The sequence below is a fragment of the Petromyzon marinus genome, chromosome 20, assembly GCF_048934315.1.
Source record: "Petromyzon marinus isolate PM22_M1 ecotype Great Lakes invasive population chromosome 20, UKy_Petmar_22M1.pri1.0, whole genome shotgun sequence".
Taxonomy (NCBI): Eukaryota; Metazoa; Chordata; class Hyperoartia; order Petromyzontiformes; family Petromyzontidae; genus Petromyzon; species Petromyzon marinus.
The window spans coordinates 101,231-116,776 of record NC_133686.1 but is presented as its reverse complement, the minus strand read 5'-3'; the positions used below and the strand labels follow the sequence as shown (position 1 = coordinate 116,776).

The following is a 15,546-nucleotide window of genomic DNA, read 5'->3' as shown; positions in this document are numbered from 1 at the left end:
TAAGCATCTAGCTGGCCTACAAACGCGTTTGCACAATGAAATGTAACGCTATGTTTTGTTGCCACATTGCTATTCCCCGCACACATTTAAAGCTCTCCTGCAGTTTCCATTCTGCAGTCTGCGTCATACCTATAAAAATTCAACAGGAGACAGTTACGTTTGATGCAGAGAATGATCCATTTACACACAGATTTGCTTTCTCATCAAGCTGAGAGTTGCACTATAGAAAAAAATGAGATTTTAGGAAGATTCACTGGTGCTTGTAGCATTTTACCCAAATTGATGGAATAAATAACTGTAGACCTTGTATCCGTGTCTCATCATTTTATTTTGGCAAAATGGCCAACAATGCACTCCAACACTGTTGCACTGACAACACAACATAAAAGTTACTTTAAAAAATTAGATTATTGAGCAGAAGATTTTAAAAACAATAGCACTTTAATCCATTGGTTGGCCACCCTGTAACATCACCTATTTTGATCCTAAAATCTGCTGTAATTAGTTTTTATAATATGCTGTAATTATATTCTTAGCTCTTTCGGTAAAGTCACGTTGAAGGGAAACAATAAAATAATAAAATATATATTTTATTGTTTCCCTTCAACGTGACTTTACCGAAAGAGCTAAGAATATGAATTACTGCAGTCACGAAAGCTTTAAATCAAAATGCTGTAATTAGTTCTATAATCTGTTGTAATTAGTCCTAAAGATAAAAACTGAAATATACAAACACCGTGCTCATAACCGCACACTCAGAAAGTAAAATCTCAAACCGATGCATAAACCAGAGCAAATCTGTGACTGCTGCAACTAATGGGAAAAAGCAGTAAAAAAATGGCACAGGAAGCCAGAAGCCAGCCCACAGAGCAGGAAGCGCCGCTCCTCAGTAGGGCTGATTGTGCAGGAAGTGGGAGAATGCAGTGAAGACCTGCAGCGGCTTGTCCTTTGGACTCATGTGGCCCGCACCCTGCCGAGCACAGCACAGGGAGGAGATGCAACACTGGTAATGTCACACCCACAGACCACTGTCCCCAGTTACTCCAACCGTGGGAAATCACATCGTGACCTGTCCTATATGCAACCAAATAAACCAGCAAACGATGCACCTCCTTTTCTGCAAGGTCATAACCCTCCACATAAATGATAAACGGATTTTTACACGTTCCATCAGTCACACTGCTTTATGAGAGTGACTTCTTCCTGCAGCACTGATTCAATAAAAGCAGGCTCTGTATCGTTTTGACATTCATAGTCTCATCAGCACAGTCAAGTTTGCTTAAAGCAATTCTGGTGAACTGCCATAGGTTTGAAGGCAAAGACCCTCTCTGAGATATGGGAGATAACCATGTGGAGGGACAGATATGGATATGGGAAAGAGAGGCATTGTCTGCTTATTTATTTTGTTACTTATATTCTCCACACCAACACGAATTAGTACTGTGCGTTGTCTAGACAAAGTGTGTGTGTGAGGAAAGAGGATGTGTGTTTGTGAGCCTGACCCGCACGGTGAGAAACGCGAGGTTTTGGAACTCCTTGATGAAGCCACCAATCTGGTTGCTGCCCCCATCCTTGTAGAGCCATGGCCGGCGCTCCACGGTGACCTAAAATCACCGGCCATGCACACAGGGTTCACCCATGTCGCCGTGTGAAACAGTCACCTTCATTATCATAGGAAACAACTGAAGACATGTAATTATCATGACTGTTACCACTAAAATGTGCCCAAGAGCAGAATAAGACTCTATAAAACTAAAGCTCACGTCTTGTTTTGCAGACCAGTTTCAACAGGCTAACAATCATTACATGCAATACTGGCTGGACGATTGGTTAAACACCATGGGGTGTTCTGTACAGTGGCTGAGCACAGGCTCAAAGGCAAAAAACACATCAAGCTGCCAGCAACAAACAGCACTATCAAATGTTGTAATAAAGCGAGTAACACGTTCCTTGAAACGAGTAGGGTTATACGAGTTTGGGAAAAGAGACAAACAGGTGGGAATTCCGAAGTGGAGCAGTGCAAGGGAAGAAGCAGAAAGATAAGCGATTTAACCTGCAGTGTGGTGAGTTAAGTGGCCTCAAAGTGCACCTAGCATGGCACAAGCGCCATGGTGACGTTATTATGAGTGTATAATTGCAAACTGCAGTGTCGTGGTTGTACGGTGTGGATGAGATAGCTTGGTAGCCAGTCCTCAACATGAGTGGAGGAATCAATGAGTGAAGTTCACAGGAAATGTAACCCTGGTAGTAGCGATAGAAGAGTGATAAGGAGGCGACTGATCACTGGTGAATGTAGTGGTCAAGACCTATAAAATTGAATCTAAACATTGGTTAACTCACATTTTCTTGACATGCGAGCGAATCAAGTGATAGCAGCAGTGACGCTTCGCGTCCACGAGAGGGTAGCATTGTTCAACTGAGGCCCAACGCTTTGTGCACAACTTAGTGCCTGGCAGCTTCAATACAACGACTCGTCTCTCTGTGAAGCACCTTCTGCTGCAAGGACTCAACGAACCACTCCTCCCCCAGGAAGTTGCAGACCATGTCGACGTCCCCATTGTAGAAGAGGATTCTGTATTTCTGTTAATGACACATCACATAATCAGAACTTGTATTTAGACTGGAGGAATCCAATGAGCTATGAAGCTCTTTTTCACAGATGTCCAGGAGGGACTGGTCAGCAAGTTACAACAACAGTAAAAAACGATAGGAGTGCACTGCACCACCCTCCTTTGAAGGTTTCCTGGCTTGGTTGGGAAGTTGGGATTGTGGTCTGGGATGTGTAGACCTCATGGAATCATTTATTTGTCGTGACAACTTTTTTGTTGTTTTTAGTTTTGATGCCATTTCTTAATGTTTATTTTTGTTTTATTTTGCTTGGTAGTAGGCTTTTCACTTGCTTGGCAGTGGCTGTATATGGGATTTGATCCTGATATATAATTAATTTATAGCGTTGTGGGATGCTATTAGAATGAGTTACACTATATACATTTGAATCATTTTTAAATCACGAAATACAAATAACAAAAATAATAAAAACATTTAAAAATCCGTTTTTTCAAGACTAAATGCAAGCATGGGCAAGGCAGAAAAACAACGAAAACAATCCTAGACCACACCAAGACAAAACACCGTCCCTCAATAAAATGGGATATTCAAATTGCTTCAGCTGAAGAGTTCAATCAAAGTGGAAGTGTTCATTAGAAGTAAGACCAAGGCATTCTTAAGGCAGGGCATGTCTTGTCTGAGTGGCAAATAAAGAACCTCACCAGGGATCCCAGGAGCCGGAGATGCTGTTTCCGCATGTCCTCGTATTGCCACACAAAGTGACGATTCACAAAATCACTGCAGGGAGATAACCAGTCAGAGTTATTAACCGCATCATCGTTTCTGTAAACATCACACTATGCACTCTCGTCTACCGTAGAAAGGAACTTAACGCAGTCTTGGTGGTGCCGTAGAGCAGTGGTTCCCAAACTCCCTGGACCCACGGACACTGTGAATCCTCAACACCACCGTGAACTACAGTGCTGTCAAGGATTTTGGTTGTTTGGTGAAACTAATGTTTCGTGGAGCACTCCCCACTGACTCGTGGAACGCCAGTGGCCTGTGAATCACAGGTTGGGAGCTAATCGCCCAAGTAAACACGATTACAGATTTGCAGTGAATGCAAAGGTGACATTACACCAGAGACTAAGAAGCACAAAGACACTTGGTGAATTCAGACACAGAGTGTGGGAAGTGCGCACTTCCCTTCAACAACAGTTCTTAGCTCTTGATCACGATCAAGCACAGAAATGCCTCGTACACCAATTTTCAAGATGGAATTGTTTAAATAAATGGGAGTTTTTTTTAAACTCTTCAATGTGAAAAACAGGTTGAAACTCATCAGACTTGTCAGCACTTGAGCTTCCAGACAATGGGAGGCAATTTCAAAAAAGCACCGCCACGGCTTAAGGGGAGGGATTGCCACGATGTGACGACAATGTAAACTCGCCCCGCCAGGGCCTGTGGACACAATGAGTCTGGGAGTGAGCGCAAAGACGCGATGAAGCGTGTCCACATCCCCCGCTGCAGGCTGTCTCCAGGCCGCATACCCACAAACCATGTACCCGGCCACCTGCTCCCCGTGACTCTCAGGATCAGACGCGATCTCTCACAGTTTGCACTGTTGGTTCCTGCGTCACGCATTGTCAATAATACCGCGTCTCTTCGTCGACCAATTCTCATGCTCCCAAAGGGAAAAATGTTGAACATGAAGACCGTAAACTTTGCTGCTTTCTTCAGCTTCGTTCAAAACTAATTGCATCCCCCTTGTGTTCCCCATCTACCAGGTAGAACAATTGCTCACAACTGGAAGGTTGCGAGTTCAAATGTGGTTGGGGGTTGATCAGCCCATAATCGCTCTGGGTTGATAAAAAAAAGCAAGTACTATGTTGTGGGGAAGTCATCAGTGTTTTGCTTATGGACAGACCTGTCCCCGCTATAGGAGTGAGGAAATTCCACCACCGGCTCAAGGCCATATACATGAGATAAGCACTGTATCATTGCTCAGTTGAGATATCTTGCAAAGCATTTTTAGATATGTTTCATTTGGAATAGCAAGGCTACCGTGGTGCTGGCCATTAACAGCCACGATATGTGGCTACCATGGTCAGAGATGGCCCTGGCCACAACAATGCACCTGTGCAGATTTACTTCAGAAGAGGAGGCTGTGACATGTAACAGGATTAGGGAAATTACCGGGCCATACAATGGCACGGTAAACATTTCACCAGCTGCCTGTCATTTGCCGGACACTGCCAAAGCGTCTAATCCACTGCTCGATTGTTCTGCGAGAAGCCCCGCCTCCACCTCCACCATGAGCCCCCGGGGTCTCCCCCGCGTCCCCCTCGTCACCTGCAGTCCTCCCAAGGCGGTAGCACTGCAGGGATGTGTAGCGCCTTCCTCACCAAGGGGCTGTTCAGGTACGAGGCCATGGTGCTGGTGTTGGTGCATGGTGAGTCGCTGTTGAGGCCTCCGCGCTGCACATTAAATTTCCACAACCACATGCAACAAACGACAAACAATATCCCTCAAGGAAAACAGGAAAAAATACTTGCAAAACGCCCCATTCAGCAATAACTTAGCTGGACCTTCCTAAAAAAGTCAGTTACATTAGGGTTTTCTGGGAAAGCAAATGCAATAATAATGAGCAGAATGTACACTTATGTCATGACCAAAACAAAAGTGCAAGAACACATCACACATCATCCTCTCCAACAATGCCATGGTTAGAAAGCTACACATCGACGTGCTCATGGGGGTTGGCGGCTTTTCAGTGACACGTGGCTATGGGAACTGGGACGTAATGGTGCTCAAAAACACAGCAGCATGCTCCAACACTTAAAACACAATTTAAATGTCACCAAATGACTAAAAAGATCAACTGATATATCAAAACATATCCTTATACTCGCATACAAAAACGTGTCGGTCGTGTTTTCACCAAGGCTTATGGAGAATGACAACAAGAGTGGAACGTCACAGACTCGCAACGGTCCTGCGCTTGGACGCTTTGCTCTGCTCGTGCTATCGTGGCCTCACCTCCATCACTCGCTGGTGGAGTCGGAGTCCGTGCTTCCTAAACACGAAGGATCGGCGAGGATCTGCACCGAGCGGCTTGCTGCCATTCTGCCTGCAATGACAACGACCGCCACGGCCGTCATTGTCCCCGTCGACCATGATGACCCTGGGTCTCCCTTGAGACTTTCAAAAATGTGATTTGTAACGTTGGTCCTTACCTATGTATCGATAGTTAAATTATAATGTGCAATTTTATTGAGTACTGTGGTCTGGGACTGTTGTTGATATTGTTTTGCTGCTTTGCCCAAGCTTGCATTGTTTGTAAAATCAGCAGGAATATATATAATAGGTTTTTCCCCTTTTTGGCAACAAAACACAGCAAGTTTTTTCTTGCTGTGGTTGTCCCACCTAATGACGATTGCTTGTGTTGCGATTGAAACGTCGTGATCTATTATTTTTCTACCTACTTGACTTTATCGAAATAACCAAAGAGGATGGATTCCTGCAGTCACAAAAGCTTCAAATCAAGGTGTTAAGATGTTAAAACACCAAACTAAGGGATCATATCTGCATTAACCACAATACTTGTGGTCAGAATGCAAACAGAAAACATACTCTGATAATATGATGCATTGTCCTTGAAACTCATTGGTCCACACCAGAGACAGCTTTCTTTTGAGCCTCGTCTCAAATGGTGTTAGACTAGAGGACGCCCAAAGGCGAACACAGCACAAAGACAATGCCACTAACAGAGTAATGAGAACTCGGGTGAGCAGCTACATCATGGGACCTCCTTTGCCAGTACCAAAATATTATGTTTTTCCCATTTTTCCTGGCAACAAAACAGGTGTTAAGATGTTAAAACACCAAACAGAAACCTTTTACAAGGAATCATGTCTGCATTAACCACAAATTTGTATACATTTGATTTATTTTTAGTGACTTGCTTCCTTTCCGATACTTTTCACTCCTATAGGTTTTTGTATTGTTCGTTTCTGTAACTTCTGACCCACCCCTACTGGGAATCTGTGAAAAAGAGCTTCATAGCTCCTCGGATTCCTCCAGTCGAAATAAAGATTCTGATTCTCCCAGTTGGCTCTTGCTTACTCGCAATCTTCCCATTAGGCACAACACCACATGCTGAGCGGTGGAGCGAGCAGCTCGCAATCAGAAGATTGCAGTTAAAATCTTCGTTGGGGTTGATTTAGCGTATCGTCTCTCCTTCCAGGCTGTATAAAACGAGTACCACTTTGTGGGGAAGTCAACACTCCTACCATGGGAATGTTGAATTTCCACCACTGGCTCAGGGCTGGGAACAGAAGATGAGTACTGCCTCAGCGCTCATTTGAGCAGAATGTCACTTTGATTTTGAATCCTCACAAGTGAGGTCGCCCTGATGGCTTCACGTGGTTGGGTTAACACTGCGCACAATGGGTCATAGCAGGCACAGCCGGAATCAAACCCAGTGAGAGACCAAGGGGCAGCGTGGCGGAGGTCAACCGCTCTGCTTCCGTGAGAGCAAGCGGCGGACTGGCGGCACGCAGATGTTTACTGCATGACCTCAGAATCCGTCAGTGCACGCCTGCAGCTGACCTGGGAGCTCGGACACCGCCCGCACATGGTGCGTACAGGTTGTAGGGGTCCAGGCCCCCCTGGAAGATGTGTCGAGCCGCCTGCTGTACCTGTAAGGGAGGCAAAAACCACAACACACCGGTGTCAAAATCAACACACGGTTGTAGCTGACATTAACGCAAAGCCACAGCTTTGCCTGCACATAACAACAGATACGCGTTGGTACTCGATGTACGCACACTCCCTTGTGCAATGCTTTACCGCATCGTTGCACTGCTTGCTCTCGGAAGAAGAGAAGTCACACTTGCCCTGGGAGCAGCAGTACTGCTGCAAGAGGGCCCACAGGCTGCAGGACGGCACCGAGGGGGTGGCGAGAGAGGGATGGCACCAGACAGGACCGTGAGTTCAGTTGTGAGAGATTCTTAAAATAAACTAAAAAATGTTCAGTACACATGACACATTGATGCATCACTTACTCTGCTCCAAAGATGCCGTGGTAGTAAGCAAAGTAGATGGCAGAGTTGTCATTCATAGCAATGCTGCTCAGTCCATTCCCAATTGCCAGTCCCTGGATAAAGCACACACGACTCATAGAGCAAACATGTCTAGTGTCTATTACTTATTTTCCATATTCAATAATTCTCAACATTTATCTTAAAATGAATGGAGTTGCTAGCCAACAAAGCACGTGTTGCTTTATACTTCCGCTTTCTTATTACCCCCATAGGGAAGTTACAGCTAGGCCTCAAATCCCCCAGACTCCTTGCATCACGTGCCCCTTGCCCTGTGCCCTCTGACCCCAGCATGTGCACGTCCTAACCTTGAGGTTGATGCTGGGATCCTCCATGATGCGCATGGCAAGGGCGGGCAGGTAGAAGCCCGCGTAGCTCTCCCCCGTCAGGTACAAGTCGTGTTTGCTCCACTCCGGGAACTTCGCAAAAAAGTTCTTCAGCGCCAGGTAGTTGTCCATGGACACCTGTGAGCAGGTAGCAGAGGAGGACACCAATGCAGAACGAGAGCTATAGGAAGTGCTCACGGAGAGCAGAGCTAAAGAGTAAGGCCAGCCTTGGCATCTGGGCGACACCTACTCTTACTGTGTTGACGATGAGTGATGTATGATTTTTGTACAGCATCTTGCAGTTTGGCAGCACTGAAACACTTATTTAATTAAAATTACAATTGTTTATCTCAGATAGCTGTATGATTTTTGTACAGCATCTTGCAGTTTGGCAGCACTGAAACACTTAGTTAATTAAAATTACAATTGTTTATCTCAGATAGCCTCACCGAGTCTCAACACTCTTGAGTCTTAAGGAGGGTCCTACCAGGTTTTAAAAGGGGGTGATGTTTGCAATGTACTGTATTTCCCAATTCATTTTCAAGTAGTCATTCAATTTGGCCAATTTCGAGTATGACACCAGTGCACAATGGCCGACTCATCTTCGACTGATGTCGCAGGAACTTTAACATCCCCTGTAAACTTGTAGCATTAAGCAGGGTAGCCTTATGAATTAAAACCACTGGGCTGTGTCACCGCCATGATGCAGCGTTGATAACGAGCAATGTACGATGACGTTAAATGTTGCATGTGTTGACGTTCGGTATTGAGATTGAGTGAGACAAGACCTGGTCATCGCTGGTTGTGTAGTTCTTGTCGGCAGAGTAGGAGAATCCCACTCCGGCTGGGGCCTCAAGGTAGAGCACGCTGGAGATCTGGACAAAGGAGATGAGGGAACCAGGAAGAGGATGCGATGATGCCAGGTGAACACAAGTCATGGAAAAATCAATTGGCTCATTTTAAGACTGCTCTATGATCAAGTGCTCCATGTACTTTATGTTATTGTGAAATATTCTTTGGTTCTTTCGGTAAAGTCACGTAGGTGGAAAAAATAAAATAAATTAAATGACGACGTTTCGATTGCAACACAAGCAATCATCATCAGGTGTGACAACCACAGCAAGAAATATTTTTTAATTTTGATTATTTTATTATTATTGTTTTATTCCACCTATGTGACTTTGCCAAAAGAACCAAAGAATATAGATACTTGCAGTCAAGAAAACTTATATTTAATTGTGAAACTTGATGTTGAGTTAGGGTTTTGTGGCTCTGGCGAATGCACTGTGGGCATGGTAAAGCGTTGTACTCGCCATGTTCCAGGAGTATGGGTTATACTCGAGGTGGATTCCATCTGACTGCACCTGGGAAAATAAATACATTTATTTGGCGACAGGATTTTTTACTTATATATTTATCCCGTACATTTTACTATTGTAAACTATTATATTATTATATACACACACACCTACCCTATACAGAGTATATATAAATATAGCTGAATCAAATGTTCCATTCAAGTGCGAAAGCTTGGTGAAGAAATGCTCCACACGCAGCCAAAACGTGGAAAACTGCACTTGCATTACAGGTGGATGTGAGAAATGCAGGTGTTAAGATTCTTTTGTTAATGGCAAGTAAAACACATTCTACTTCATGTAAAACATGTGTGGTGCAGCACTGGCTCAAGGGTACTGGAATACTGCACTCAGTACACACAGCGTTGGCTGAATCCACAGCGCCTCCAATGGCTGAAAATACGATGCAACCCCAATACATACGCATGTAATTCCCAAATCACTGACTGTTATATTTGCGATGCTTGCATCACGAACATACACATCTATTTGAATTATTTCACCCCGGTGGTGACCGTGCAGGTCGGTGCGAGTGCGTAGGCCTCACGAGGTAGGGTCCGTTCTCTGTGATGATCCCCTCCAGGGAGCTGCAGCCAGGGCCACCGTTCATCCACAGCACGAGGGGATCCTTGGAAGGGTTACCCTGAGACTCCACAAACCTGGCACACACATGGGAAAGTGCTGTCAGTACCCAACGACACAGACAGAGCACCACACTCCACCTTCTACTGCCTCTGGCGTTACTGGTGACTAATAACCCTTGCCTGTCTACACAAGAGTGTACCTATCATCAGAATTACATTTCACTTTGCTGAACTGAATTGTATGTACTATCAACGCTTTGAAAAGCAATTTGTCCAAGCCAATGTCCATTACAGATTTTTTAAATGTAATTTGTTTGTGCAGTAGTTTCGATGTCTTCTGCAATGCGTTTTGTATTTATTATTGCTCTGATTTATATTTGTTTCATTGTGACACTCTATGTTATATTGCTTTTGACATGTTGGTACCCCAGGCCACTCTTGCAAATGAGACTTCCATTCTCTTGCGTTCTCCCCTGGTGAATTTTTTTTTTAAATGTGACCTAATCGGCTTTGCTATTTGCTTCGTAATAAGAAAAGGTGGTTGTGATGATAGTAGGCGCTCACCAGTAGTGCAGGTGCAGGGTGAATGAGTGATTGTTAGTCACTCACCAGTAGTGCAGGTACAGGGTGAATGAGTGATTGTTAGTCGCTCACCAGTAGTGCAGGGTGAATGAGTGATTGTTACTCGCTCACCAGTAATGCAGGTGCAGGGTGAATGAGTGATTGTTAGTCGCTCACCAGTAGTGCAGGTGCAGGGTGAATGAGTTATTGTTACTCGCTCATCAGTAATGCAGGTGCAGGGTGAATGAGTGATTGTTACTCGCTCACCAGTAGTGCAGGTGCAGGGTGAATGAGTGATTGTTAGTCGCTCACCAGTAGTGCAGGTGCAGGGTGAATGAGTGATTGTTACTCGCTCACCAGTAGTGCAGGTGCAGGGTGAATGAGTGATTGTTAGTCGCTCACCAGTAGTGCAGGTGCAGGGTGAATGAGTGATTGTTAGTCGCTCACCAGTAATGCAGGTGCAGGGTGAATGAGTGATTGTTACTCGCTCACCAGTAGTGCAGGTGCAGGGTGAATGAGTGATTGTTACTCGCTCACCAGTAGTGCAGGCGCTTCGTGCCGGACGCGTCGAGGTAGCCCGAGTAGTGGCGGAAGGCCGGCTGCTTGGCCAGGCCGGGCAGGTAGGAGATCTCATCCTCCACAGGCGCCGCCAGCACCAGCACGCCCGCACCCCCCAGCAGGAGCAGCAGTAGCAGCATCGTCATCGCCTTGGCAGCTGAGCACCAGTGTCACCCTGCGGGCAGTTTCACAGATTCACGGGCACGCTTACAGCAGCAGGAGCTATAACCCTTCTCTAGCAGTTCCTATACAAATATCGTAGAGCCTTTGATAGACATTTTAAGGCATGGTCTGTTTGCGAGCACCTTTAAGGGCCGACACGGCACAATGGGGGGGGGGGGGGGTAGCAAACCTCACACCCAGCCTCCTTTGTCTCCCCAGTGCTGATGTGAACACGCTGCACCAGGTACGTACTCATTTAAGGCTGAGTCGACCTCGAGGAGGGCTGGGTCTGGTTCAGATATTGGTCAGCTATAATGGCTGTGATCGAGAATCAAACTCGGACGACCGGGTTTGTAGCAGAGACCACTGCGCCACCGATCCCCATGTGCGTGACTCCACGCACGGAATGGGGACCTTGTAACAGACCGACCCGCGTCGACTGCATGATGCATCTCTCGGGGTTCGCACATCGAAGCTGCACACACAGAGCTGCACTCTGTACCAGGCGCACGATGAGGGTCACACGCAGCGCGAGAAGACAATGGGTAGAGTGGAGCAGCAAGAGAGGCGAAAGACGACAGAGCGAGGGCGGGAAATCAGAGAGAGTGGGGAGAGGGGACAGCGGTGGAACACGCGGACAGATGCCGGAAGCTGCGCCGCAACCCGCACGGGACTTTCCTAAGCATCGCGACTTCCTCTTCGTGTGTGCAAAATATCAAGGGCGACATTCACCCCACGATACACACTGCACACAGCACTACGAGACCCACACAACACACACCACCACCATACAACACTGCAACACCACACAACGCTATGAGACCCACACAATACACACCCCCACACGCCACACACCGCGACAAAGCTCCCCACTATAGCCATAACAGACTGCTGGAGTAAGTGCAGTTAGCCAGCATCCATGAAGGCCGGTCCGGCCACCACCATGCCCGGCGAAGACAGCAGCAGGGGGTGGAGAGTGAAGACACAGGGAGGTGAAGACACCGGCGAGTCTCTCCGAGTCGCCAGTACAACACGAGTCGCGACGGCCTGCCTCACAACAGACCCAACCCTACCCCAGCGACTTCAATCTCTTCAGCGGCTTCCTGCTGATTGATCCCCCCCACGCGTCGTTGCTACCAGTCGCTTCCTGTTTTCGTCACGTGCACATCGAGTCACGCGGTCGGCGCGCGCCACGTGACTTCAAGGTCACCACCAGCTGCGATGTCAAACACGTGTCAATAACACAGCTGAAGTCCCTTAAAACATTTAGAATAGGCGACGTTTCGGGCAATGGCCCTTCACAGCACATCGAGGCCAGAGATGTAGAGTAAACTGTTAAGGTTAGTGTTATTAACAGTTCTGATATGCGGGTGCAAACGAAGACACGTGGACAACACGTGGGGTTGATGGAAAGCATCAAAGGCCATGCTCGCCCCGGGTCACGTGTGACTTGTATGGCACTTTTACTTCGTAATAAGGGGCCATCCATTTAGTACGTACGCATGGAGGGGGTTAACCCAAATGCGTACGCTTGCGTATAGGGGTCTACTGACAATGTACGCATAGGAAACGGGGGGGGGGGGGAGTGAAGCTTCGATAATAATTTGTCTACAGTGGCCTTCAAATGAGTTAGATAGTACAGCGGTGAACTATGTTTGCTTAAACACGTTAATATTATTAATCCTTGATCGTTTCTGCGTCGATAAAATATCGGCCGTTATATAGGATTCGAGGGTGGGGGGGCAGGTGCGCCAAGCGTACGTACGCAGGTAGGGGGGGGGGGATGTAAAAAATACGTGTGCGTACAGGGAGGGGGGAGGGGTCAAGTTTTGACATTTGCGTACCTACTAAATGAATGGCCCCTAATAGGCGCTTCCGAACAGCACTCGCCCCAACAGTTTGTATGGGCGATATGGGAGATCTTTGTGGTTCTATAGATGCTCGCTTGTTAGTCATCATTACACGCTCCTTTGTCCAGCTTACGGTTCAGCAATCGTGAAACCCATCAAAGGGGTGAAAGGCGTGCGGTAATAATGAATGCCTTTAACCCGCCATTCAAGTGGCCGGCAAAGGCCGACAGTAAAATCACATGGACACACTGAAGCGGTTGTGCTTTCGCTGCGTTGTCTCCACCTGAGGACGGACGCTTGTGTTGCGCCCGAAAAGTCTTAAGTTAATTTAGTTGTCATTTGTTTTTTTACCTACGTGACTTTACTGAAAAAAACAAAGAGTATGATTCCTTGCAGTCACGAAAACTTCAAATCTAGAATTAAAATCATCTGGTTTATTTTTTTTATTAAAGGCAGATGGAGACGCAATCGCGTGAGCTTGGAGGTGCCCTGAGAGAATGAGTTGACAGACCACGTTTTAGATGACAGACCACGCATTTATAACAGAAACAAATCATTAGCTTCGTTGTGGAGAATATAAATATCAACATAAATAAGCTGACAATATGCCTACTTCGCAAAGGTCATTCTACATTTAAAAAAATAACTCGTCCCATCGGCCGCACGATCCTCTGTTAATGCATCATTTCCGCAGTATTGGTTCAACACCGATCTATGGGCCGGTTTTGACATGTAGTGTCTCATCAGCAGGGCCAGGCTTGCTTGAACCAATGCAGGTGAACTGCCAGAGGACCGGGAACTAAACAGACAGGGTCCTTTGCCCATGATCCACTGCTTGGAGAACATACGCTGGTAAAAGACACAACTGTTACTGTTAAGAAACGCAAGTGAACTTGAGCAGTACACGTCCCTGTAAGGGATGACGACTATACGGTCAACAATAATGACAGAGTGGCAGCCAAGGGATGGAACACATCCGAGAGAGGGATAATGCCCACGAAGGAGATGGAGCAATTCAATTGTGTGCAAGGGGCTCGGTGGATTGGTGCATCGGAGGATCGTGAGGGATGGTGACATTTTGAAAAGTCCTTTTGTCCAGCAGTGGATTGAACATTACTGACGACAACGACGATGATGATGATGACAAATGTGAAGATTTATGTAAAATAATGTACGTTGAAAATGGAGCCATATTAGCAGCAGTTGCGTTGATGTGAAGACAGAAGCAGCCATTGCTTGCAGATCAGCAATCAACCAGGCCTGCAAGCATAGCACAGTACAGCATTTTCCAAGCGTAGTATACGTTAATATTAGTGTAGAGCAGAGATGTAAGCAGTGCGCGTAGTTGAGCGGGTGCAATTGAGGACGAGCAGGTGTGCGTGTTGGAGCATGAGGTTGGCGCAGGAGGGCCGGCAGTAATTAAGGGGAGAAGCGGGTGCAATCGAGGACGAGCAGGTGTGCCCGCTGGGGCAGGAGGTTGGCGCTGGAGAGACGGGAGATGGGGCGATGATTAGGGATTAATGAGTGCGAAAGGCGCCGTGGAGGCGACAGCTGAAGTGGGGAGCACGTGAGGACTCGGAATGAGGAGGGGTATATAAGCGGGAGTGTGCGCGGGCTCAAGGAGTTGTTCGGGGACCAAGGGAGAAGACATCTCATCGCTGCCGTTCGAGCCGTCAAGGGGACCTCGCCCCTCACGCCGTCGCCGGGCGGGTGTTGGCTGAACCCCCTGCCCGGGACAGACGGGTGAGTGAGTATGGGGCAGCGTAGGAGAGGGCAGCGGCGAGCTGGGAGAGAGTCGGTGAGGTGCGGAGTAGTGGAGGTGCGGAGTAGATGAGAGCGGGTGGTAGGAGAAGCAGAGTGTGTGGTGACAGTGGAAGGCAGTCATAGGAGTGCCTACAACGGGTGCGAGAGTAGGATTAATAAAGTGTACCCATCCTCTCTGTTGAAGCATGGTCTGCTGCTGTCTATCTGAGCAATCATTGGAAGGACGTTATTAACCAGGTAAAGTCTTAACTGACTGTGATGTTTCCATCCTACCTGCCTATGTCAGCTGTTAATTCCGACTCTCTGTCTCTCTATGCCTCTCTCTTAAATCTCTCATGCTCACATGTCCTTTGTATTGCACTCTCATACTCACATGCCCTTTGGATTGCACCCGTTGGGTTGCACTCCCTCGTCGAGGAGGCCGCTCTATTTTAGTTACTTGCTAATTTCTCACATTAACATCATGCTAATCTCTCACATTAACATCATGCTAATCTCTCGCATTAACGTGGCCACTTCCGTGCCCTCGTCGAGGAGGCTGCTTTCCTATCTTAGTTACATGCCAATTTCTCACATTAACATCACTAGCCCTGGCCACTTCTTAAAGACCCTTGGGCAACACCCATTTCAAACCTTTTAAAACAGTCTGCCTCAGCAGCAGACCATGCTTTCCCACCTGATGACGGACGCTTGTGTTGCGCCCGAAACGTCGTGATTTATTTTATTTTGTACCTACG

At 46.9% G+C, this 15,546-nt stretch overlaps 1 protein-coding gene across 3 annotated transcripts; it reads right to left on the bottom strand.

Annotated features, from left to right (window-relative positions):
- Positions 1 to 304: 304 nt before the first annotated feature.
- Positions 305 to 12,384, bottom strand: LOC116944296 (lysosomal protective protein-like). 3 transcript variants are annotated; one of them, XM_032957862.2, is made up of 15 exons: positions 12,269 to 12,384; positions 11,013 to 11,208; positions 9,878 to 9,989; positions 9,289 to 9,339; positions 8,764 to 8,850; positions 7,958 to 8,113; positions 7,614 to 7,705; positions 7,399 to 7,483; positions 7,159 to 7,247; positions 5,587 to 5,677; positions 4,900 to 5,024; positions 3,270 to 3,345; positions 2,491 to 2,580; positions 1,503 to 1,604; positions 305 to 970 (listed from the first exon to the last, which is right to left on the bottom strand). In XM_032957862.2, exons 2-15 carry the CDS (start codon positions 11,177 to 11,179, stop codon positions 887 to 889), a joined length of 1,407 nt encoding a protein of 468 aa, XP_032813753.2. In that variant the 5' UTR covers positions 11,180 to 11,208; positions 12,269 to 12,384; the 3' UTR covers positions 305 to 886. The 3 variants fall into 3 exon arrangements, with proteins under 3 accessions (XP_032813753.2, XP_032813755.2, XP_032813754.2); XM_032957864.2 differs by lacking the exon at positions 12,269 to 12,384 and adding an exon at positions 12,051 to 12,262; XM_032957863.2 differs by lacking the exon at positions 12,269 to 12,384 and adding an exon at positions 11,698 to 11,989.
- Positions 12,385 to 15,546: the final 3,162 nt, after the last annotated feature.